The 9,741-nt window shown below is 41.4% G+C and overlaps 1 protein-coding gene across 1 annotated transcript in view; it reads right to left on the reverse strand.

Annotated features, from left to right (window-relative positions):
* The window catches only part of LOC116693390 (sphingomyelin phosphodiesterase 3-like), a 95,522-nt gene that overhangs the window by 9,773 nt on the left and 76,008 nt on the right, over positions 1-9,741 (reverse strand). Inside the window, exons 5-7 of the mRNA XM_032522332.1 lie at positions 6,089-6,164; positions 1,782-1,943; positions 212-301 (exon numbers count right to left, since the gene is read on the reverse strand). Of these exons, the coding sequence (XP_032378223.1) occupies positions 212-301; positions 1,782-1,943; positions 6,089-6,164 (328 nt within the window). The remainder of the gene's footprint in view (positions 1-211; positions 302-1,781; positions 1,944-6,088; positions 6,165-9,741) is intronic.

A 9,741-nucleotide genomic window follows, 5' to 3' on the forward strand; every position in this document is an offset into this window, starting at 1 on the left:
GGGTGCATTTTGTCCCCACAGGATAAAATGCACCCCCCCCCAAAAAAACAAATAGCTCAGCAGAAGCAGGGATATGTAGACCAGAAAGGGGGCAATCCTGTGCAACCCCGCTGCAAATTACACCCTGACTATATGTGATGTGGCAGGTGTCTGTGGTGTGTGTGTGTGTGTGTGTGTGTGTGTGTGTGTGTGCGCGTGTGTGTGTGGTTACCCAGAGCCCATGGTTTGTCCTCCCCTGGCCCCAGGCGACATGGGTCCTTGTATTGAGTAAAAAGTGCATGCTGCTGCTCCAGCTTGTCCTCTGAAAAAACCACAAGAGCACACGTGAAGAACCATTGTTCACACAGTCAAGTCGGACCAGTAGAAAGGACTGACCCATCCCTGATTAGATTCCTCAGTAATTACAGGAAGTAGGAAGTAAGTTAGTAGGAGTGAACGATCAGGAAACCAAATAAAAAATGTGGAGCTTTCTGGTCTGGATAAAATTATGATAAACTTCCGCCCCAATATTTTTCTTACAAAATTACAAGTAAGTAAGGCAAATGGTGCAAAAAATGTATTTTAGGTTTAGAAACATTTTGAGTCCCACCCTCCCTTGCCTCACGTTGGTTTGGTCCACTGCTTAGTTTTCTGGGAATTGTGGGAAAGAACAATTTGAGTCAATAATTGCTCTTAAGAAAAACAAATTGTGTTTATTGTCTCCCCCCCCCCATCTGTTAGATGATATGCATGCCCATGAATGTGTTGTTATTAACTGACATGGCTATAAACGGCTAACCTGGCTAGCTGAGGGATTCCTACTTGTTTACTCGGTGTGATGTCACTCCCACCTCGGCCTTCTGAGCCACATGGAACGCAGCATTATGTGACCTCTGTGAGAGCTAAATAAACTATGAAATGTAGGATAGATTTATCTGAACGAGGGATTTTTATGACAATACAACACATCTTCACAATCTCTTTTGAAACAGAAATGAATTGCACTTACTTGTTGGGAAAGCAGTAATCTTACGTTAACGTTGATAAATGATGAGTCATGTGTTCCTACATTGTTTCACCTTCAAGCTTTTGCCATTAATGGTACATATATTAATATTTTCTTAGTTTCCCCTGTAAAAACCCTGGTACCATGTGCCAATCCTGTCTCAGAGCTAAGATGATATGTAATAGGATCTTACATATACTTTTATAAATTACACATTATGGATAGTACTCCTTAGGCTTCTTGGGATTGAATGAAACCTCCATTATGTTGGTGTGTGAACTGATTGCCATTAAAATAAAATGACAAGTTTAGAATATAGTGATTTAGCCCTCACTAGTCTCTTATTGCTAGACCTTCCTCCACAGTGCTGCAGAGGAGGGCTAAGGGTTATGAAGGAAAAACCCCAGAAGAGACAGCTAGTCTAGCTAGCTGTCTGGATTTACCCTGCAGAGATCTGAGGACCAGGTAACCATAGTCCTCAGATTGGACAGATAGTCTAGCTAGCTGTCTGGATTTACCCTGCAGAGATCTGAGGACCAGGTAACCATAGTCCTCAGATTGGACAGATAGTCTAGCTAGCTGTCTGGATTTACCCTGCAGAGATCTGAGGACCAGGTAACCATAGTCCTCAGATTGGACAGATAGTCTAGCTAGCTGGATTTACCCTGCAGAGATCTGCGGAGCACTAAACCATGGGGCCAAAAATGAGGGTCATCCGGCAGAATTTCCGGCGGCACCTAAACAATCCCAGAAATAAAATGTCATTGATATAGACTTACCCCAGACAAATGCATACCTGAAGAGCAGTTATCAAAGTTGAGATCTCCCAGGATGACATCAAAGGCCACCAGGTCTTCCAGCACCTTCTCTCCTTCAAATAGTTGGGACGAGGATTGGCGAAACTCAGCCCCCCACTGGAGCAACAGGTCCAGCTGCTCACAGCGGACAGATGCATCACCTGGGGGACAGCGCAGTGTCAGGGGGGAGTAGAGAAAGGGAGGAAGCAGGGAAAAAGGAGAGGGGAAGCAAATGAATACAAAATGTTTGTCATAAAGTCACCCAAGCCTGTCTGAAGGAAACAGACGTGACCTGATTTCCAAAAGACAAAAGAGTAGGAGAGGCTGGAGATCAGGTCTGGGTATTACCAGGGGTGTCGGACTGGGGCAGAAAAAAGGGACTGAGTAATCAGGGCCCTCATGTGAGGAGGGGCCAAAAAGAAAATGCCTTTCTATGGAGCCCCTGCAACACAACAGAGCACAACAATCCAGCTTAGAGGTCCCCTTTTTGGATGCTTTTATATAGACCTTACTGGTCCCCTAATACTGTCAATGAAGTCTCTTTTATATAGACCTTAGTGGTCCCCTAATACTGTATTGAAGTATCTTATTAGAACTTAGTGGTCCCCTAATACCGTATCGAAGTTCTTTTATATAGACCTAGTGGTCCCTAATACTGTATTGAAGTCTCTTTTATATAGACTTCATGGTCCCTAATACTGTATCTGAAGTCTCTTTTATATAGACCTACTGGTCCCTCTACTGTATCTGAAGTCTCTTTTATATAGACCTTAGTGGTCCCCAATACTGTATTTGAAGTCTTTTATGACCTTAGTGGTCCCCTAATACTGTATCTGAAGTTCTATATATAGACTAGTGGTCCCTAATACTGTATGAAGTCTCTTTTATATAGACCTTAGTGGTCCCCTAATACTGTATCTGAAGTCTCTTATATAGACCTTATGGGCCCTAATACTGTATTGAAGTCTCTTTATATAGACCTTCGTGGTCCCTAATACGTCGCTGAAGTCTCTTTTATATGACCTTAGTGGTCCCTAATACTGTATCTGAAGTCTTTATATGACCTTAGTGGTCCCCTCAATACTGTATTTGAAGTCTCTTTTATATAGACCTTAGTGGTCCCCTAAACTGTATCTGAAGTCTCTTTATATAGACCTTAGTGGTCCCTAATACTGTATTTGAAGTCTCTTTTATATAGACCTTAGTGGTCCCCTAATACTGTATCTGAAGTCTCTTTATATAGACCTAGTGGTCCCCTATACTGTTCTGAAGTCTCTTTTATATAGACCTCGTGGTCCCCTAATACTGTCTCTGAAGTCTCTTTTATATGACCTTAGTGGTCCTAATACTGTATCTGAAGTCTCTTTAATAGCCTTAGTGGTCCCTATATACTGTAACTGAAGTCTCTTTATATAGACCTTAGTGGTCCCTAATACTGTATCTGAGTCTCTTTTATATAGACCTTCGTGGTCCCCTCAATACTGTCTCTGAAGTCTCTTTTATATAGACCTTAGTGGGTCCCTAATACTGTATCTGAAGTCTCTTTTATATAGACTAGTGGTCTAATACTGTTCTGAAGTCTCTTATATAGACCTTAGTGGTCCCCTAATACTGTATCGGAGTCTCTTATATAGACCTTAGTGGTCCCCTAATACTGTATCTGAAGTCTCTTTATATGACCTAGTGCGTCCCCTAATACTGTATCTGAAGTCTCTTTATATAGACCTTAGTGGTCCCCTAATACTGTACATTATAGAGTGGTCTAGACCTGCTCTAGCTGTAAATTATAGCGTGTGGTCTAGACCTACTGGATCTGTAAAGTGTCTTCAGATAACTCCTGCTGAGATTTCATACTATATATGAAATTGTATAGAATTGAATATTGATGGCGCCAAAACAAAAGCTACCCATCCTAAGGCCTAGTTAAAAAAACTGAGATACATTTGTTTATTGTGTCTTTTTCGCTCTAAACTGATGGCAAAAAAAAAACGATTAGAAATTATAAGAATATTAGACATTTATCAAGCACAAAACACCCCGCCTCCATCAAATACATAAACTCAAATGACAATTTCTCCACCTTACTCCATGAAACTGTCTCGCTGAGCTGCTAAGCTTATCTAGTGTGTTACTAATACTCATAACATCGAGTCGAGTGCGGAGCCTTTTTGCTTTGCCAGTGTTTTCTTGTGTCCACCCCTGAGAGAGAAGGGAGGAGGGGAACAGAGGGAGGCGGTGGGTGAGAGCGCCAAGAGAGAAATAACAGCTGAACGGCGGAGAGTGTGAGAAACAAAGAGGTGTCAAGATATTGCTGGGTGAGTAGGTGTAAGTCCATGAAATGTAATGTTTTCCCTTCTTTTCCTGTTACTGGAGCACTAATCACTAGAGTTAGTGTGTGTGTGTATTTGTGTGTGTGTCCATTCTGCTTGGCTGTCTTGGTGGGAAAACTTGGATAATGTTTATTTAGGGCTGGGTAACATAATAATTTAAATATTTGTAACTCAGCAAAAAATCTAATTCTAATAGAGTGCCAGAGTCATAAGCATGATTAATTTAGTCCAACCCCGACTACAGAGGTCAAATATGGCGTGACAGTCTTGTTCCAAAGGATCCTCTACATTAGGGCTTAGCAATAATTCAATATGATAATTTAAGGTCTTTTAATGGGATCCTATCGTGATGAAATCATATATGGAGATATTGAGATGTGCATTGTGTTGTAAATGCCTTCAGCCACTAAATGAGAGAAAAAAAGCTGTTACACACCGTTTCACACCGTTCTGAAGAAATGTCCTTCAACACGAAAACCGTTGTTGTCACTTTTTTTTAATGCTTTTTAATGCTTTTTTTTATTCTTGGCCTAATTTATGACATTATACCTAATTTTTGAGTTGAAAAATTCAGAAATGCATCATGATTTTAACTAATAGCTAAGATCGGAGGATGTTGAGTGGATCACAGACTGGTTTATCTCAGGAGGCTTTGAGGTTTTGAAACCATTTAAACATTATTTTTCAAATTCTACAAAATTGAACCCAAAATTCAATGGAAGTGTTCATCATTTTACCTGCAGAGAACGTCGTACCCATACAACGTGCATCCATGCATCCATGTTAGTTTTGGACAATTTGGCTGAACGAAAACCCAAATTTCTGATGTTGAAAAACTTTAACACGTCACCCCCCCCCCCCCCGCCCCCCCCCCCCCCCCCCCCCCCCCCCATCAAATTTGATCCGAGGACAACACAAGGGTTAAAAGGACACTATAACTTAATACCTTGTGAGAAAAAAAAATGGATGCATTTCAGTTAAAGGAGTGATTTACAGATGTCGGTACAAGAGTTGCAGTGAGGATCTGATAATTGTTATTAAAACAATTAAATGAACAAATATAAAATTGTGTCATCATGGACATGCTCACATCAGAGGTAGTGTCAAGATGTCAATAATGACTTCTTTTTAATATCCAAATAGGCTGTGTAGTGTAAAAATGGTACAATGAGTCTACCAAATGCTAATGAACTAAATACTATAACAGTGTTTTCTGCTCTACTTTTGGTTTGTTGCTTTATGAATTGCTTTTGTGTAATTATTTACACACAGTGGAAATGCTTACTACTGATGATCCCAGCACCCTTAGTCAAGAAATGTGTTTCACACCCAACATCAAGGAAAAGAACAGCACTCGAAAACATGAAGAAACACCTGACACACTGCGCTTTCACATCAAAATAAGGGTTTACTGCTTGCAGTAAGTGTAGTACGGAAGATATTATACTACACTCAAAAAAGAATCAGGTCTCTTCTCTCCTCCCCCATTTTCTCTCCCTCTCCCCCCCGCGCTCATCCCACTCCCCTCCACCAAAGGCTTTATGTTTGATGTATCTTTAGAAACAGCCCTGGCACTGCTATTTTTAGACCTGAGAGAAGAGTAGAGGCCCAGAATAGCAGGCAAAAGGGTAGGGGGGGGGGGGAAACGTGTCTTTGGTAAAAAATGAGGGAGGCATCGGCCGGAGGCTTTAAATAGGGCCGTGACGCCGTAAACAGCTTGAGCCAGTCGCCATGGGAACAGCAGCAAGAGGAGGCACGCTAGGGTTTGATGCGCCCATTTATCTAGTGTATACTCAAACACTCCAAACACACACAACACAAAACACAAAAACACACACACACACACACACACACACACACACACACACACACAGAGCTAAGATGTTCTTCATTCTTAGTGCAAAACAGCCTTAAAAAGTGTGTCATGGAAGTCATGCATTCATGTGACAGAGAGAGTGTAGAACATGGAACTGTACCTTCAATGGCGTGGAGGTGCGTACACGTGAGATATCCCACAACCCTTTGGTCCTGATGGGAGGTGCCCACGTGAACCTGCAAGGAAGCAGAGACAAACATGACGTTGTGTTACTCCACAAGTACGTAACAACACCAACGCCAAGGCAAGGTGAAACTTTATTGATTCCTTTGGGGAAACTCATTCCAGCTGTAATCTATTATTTTATGATATTAGCAGTTTGGGTGTTGTTCATAACAGCAGTGGGGCGAGAAAATGATCCAGAGATTACAATGTCTGAAGAAACTGCGGTGTGAATGCTGAATGTTGGAAGGCTGACGCTACCCAGAAAGTATGAAAGAGATGAAACATTTTAAAGTCTGAATGGTGTTTCTCAGTGATCGTGTGAATGAGTGTATAGCAGTTGAAAATTTATGATTTTTCATCAAGTTCGAAAATTCCATCCATTCAGCTGAAGGGAAAGAAACTGTTGCTGAAAACAATAAATACTTTGGAAATCATGAAAGTTATGGACATTTCGTAAAGAGGCAGGAAAGTTCTAAGATTGTTGACTGTTTTGATGATTAAATGAAGTTTGTATGTTGAAAAATGTGCAAAGAATTAAAGAATGTGCAAAAAAGGGTTCGGAAAAATAAAGATAAATAACAAACCCAATCCACAAAATCCATACACCATAATTACATTAATCTATAAGTCATAATAACAACTCCTACTTTAATAATTACTTAATATTTATGGTTTGGTATAGTTATGAGGTAAGTTTCATGTGATTGCATGGTGTTCTTTTCCTTATCATGCAATAGTTTGCAATTAGGAGATCATATCTCATACATTTAAGATAATTCTCTTTTAATCACAGGATTTGTATCTCATAATTATGACAATCTGTAAAATTATGAGATATGGATCTTGTAATTATGAGAGCAGCTTTCTTTCATAATTATGACATATGGAAGATCTCCTTATTGTTAGCTAATCTTTCCCGGATGACGTGTCCTTCGGCAAAACATATACAGCATAATAAATAAAATGTATTGCATGTACTTCCCTGCAGTTGACTGAGTGAGCACAGCTGAAATCCTGCTGTCCACAGTGAGCCCTGTTGTCTCAGCTGATCAGCATCCAACACCCGCATTTGCTTTTATTTGTTTCACACACATTGTACTTCCATCCAGTTTTTTTGCCGTTCCGGTTGATTGACTTATGGCTGGCCGATACAGAACCATTTTTTAAATGGTTGGAAATGGGAGCGACAACACCTATAACCACATGTAATGACATGTTTATTTTAGTTCCTTTTCTTAACAACCAGAGTTTCAACCATGGATGTATGGTCCCAACCCCACGGTCCCGACTCTCAAAACCAGAAGTCTCAGACGTGACTTTAGAGTATACAAACATGGTGGACGACTGGTAGGAAGATCTGCCCGACCCAGGGCCGGGCCGGGCCGGGCTTCTGCCAGAGACTGGTGCTCATTCAGAGGTCAGGCACTAGACCGGCTCATCATCCCGGTCGGGACCGTTAACGTTGAGCATTTTTTTCCTGCATCAGCCAGGTCGCCCTGGTGAGTGTGAGCTAACCAAGGAGCTAACCAATGCTCTGTTTCCACTGTAGCTGTTCTGTTAGCGAACCCCATCTCCTCCACCCTCTCTCTCACTTTGTGAAAACTAGTAAGCAGTTAAAAAAGCGCATGGTATTTTCAACATAAAAAAATGTTGATTAATATTTCAAAGGAGGAAAAAATCTTTGATTTCCGCCTTGCCATTCACAGTGTTGACATGTCACGCTGCATTATGAATGGTCTGCCATTCCCAAGGGCATGGAACATTTTCTATCAGCAGGGAAATGATGTGAGATATTGATCAGTGTAAACAAAAAGTACAACTCTTCAACACAACTTCTGCTATTTTTCTTTTTAATGCCAGTTTCTATGAATTACGCTCCATTAAAATACTTTGTACATAGATGTATTTGGATGGGAGTGAATTTACAACTTTCAAAGATAAGAAATCTTGTCAACAAAACTAAGTTAAGTAGAGCTAGAGTAGATGAAAAATGCCATTTGTTTGGATTGTCCATTCTTGTGAACTGTCCAATTGCATAATTAAAATGAGTGAGCGATGCTCTGTAAGTCCTGGAGGTAGAGTTGGCTGAATCAATCAGCGTCAGCTAAACACAGAGCTAAAGATGTCATTGCACATGTCCACGTACACTTTACACGTACTTCTTCACAACCTCAATTTCTCCATTCCCCGAGCAGCAGAGTGTGAGCAAAGCTGCAATAAATTGAACATCACTCCAGATTTAATCAGACACCTTTAGCATTGGCGTTGAGAAGTCCTTAAGCATCACAGAAACAAGGTAGAGAGGACGGGGGAGGCTGGCAGCGCTGAAGAGCCAGTGGGTGGATGCAGACTAAGGCGGAGGAGGAGGAATAAAGGGTTGCAAAGAAAGGGAGATGGTGATTGTGGGGTGGTTAGTTTGAAGTGGAAAGGCATCTGGGTGAAGCACATCTATAACAAGACAGAAGACATCCTGTCAGAGACAGCCTTGGACAGGAGTATTGTACGAGGTAAACTGCTCTGAATTTAGCTTTCTAGCTTCATAATCAAGGAGGGACATTTGTAAAGCCATATAATTACTAGTACTAATCTAAGTAACAACCCACACTGCTGCACGTTATATATGTACTGTAGAAAATGAGACCATTGTCAGTAAGAACATTCAAGCCATCCAGCGTTGTGTTGTTGTGTCAGCCTTTCACCATACAGCATTCACATTGCAATTTCTTCAGAAATTGCATTCAACATGTTGTATATCCAGTTAATGAAAGTTTTTACATCTGCTGTGCTAAAAGCTTGTGGTCTGGCAAGGTTTTTACCAGGAATAATCCTCTGACAGACTATGTTTTGTTCAATTTTTGTGTTTTTAACCAGGAGAACAGCTGGCCTTTCTGTGAGGATTTCTCCCTGAGCCTGCATGGGTGTTCCAGAGTCCAAAGCCATGCAGGGGAGGTGAACTGGTGACTGAATTTCACACTGGTGTTGATGTGTGAATGGTTGTCAGTATATATTGTATATGTTAGCTTTGTGATAGAGAGTTGAACTGTCCAATCATTCTCACTCCCATCGCATCAAAGTGACTCTTGGTCGGGTGCCTTTAAGGTTTGTTATTGACACAAAAAGTATCCTGTAGCGTCATATTCAGACAAACTTGGTTGGGAGTCTTGGCAACACTTTTTGGGGGGGGACTCTTGGTGTCACTTATTCAATGCTCCGGGTCAGGACATGGCATTATCTGACATGCGGGACAAATACGGGATAGTTAGGTTTAGGAAAAGATGGTGGGTGGGGTTACAAACTGTATGTTTCAGTGACACCCAGCACTAGAACGGGACAGTAACCCCGGTCTGGGTGTAAGTCCTGGTTTGTTGTTGACCCATCCTCCACCCCGAGCAACCTTCTTATGCGGGTTTTAGGTCTTTCATTCTACTCTCTACCGTTGTCTCTCTTAATACTACGTCATCTTACAGCTCCGCGGTCAAAGGGAGATTTTTGCGTCGGTATCTGGCGCTGAGAGACACTCACCAAACGTCAGGACTTTACGAGTTGGGAGTGAGAAGGGGCTGGTCCAACCTGAGAGCTGAGATACAC

This window comes from Etheostoma spectabile, chromosome 8 (assembly GCF_008692095.1).
Source record: "Etheostoma spectabile isolate EspeVRDwgs_2016 chromosome 8, UIUC_Espe_1.0, whole genome shotgun sequence".
In the NCBI taxonomy this organism is placed as follows: domain Eukaryota; kingdom Metazoa; phylum Chordata; class Actinopteri; order Perciformes; family Percidae; genus Etheostoma; species Etheostoma spectabile.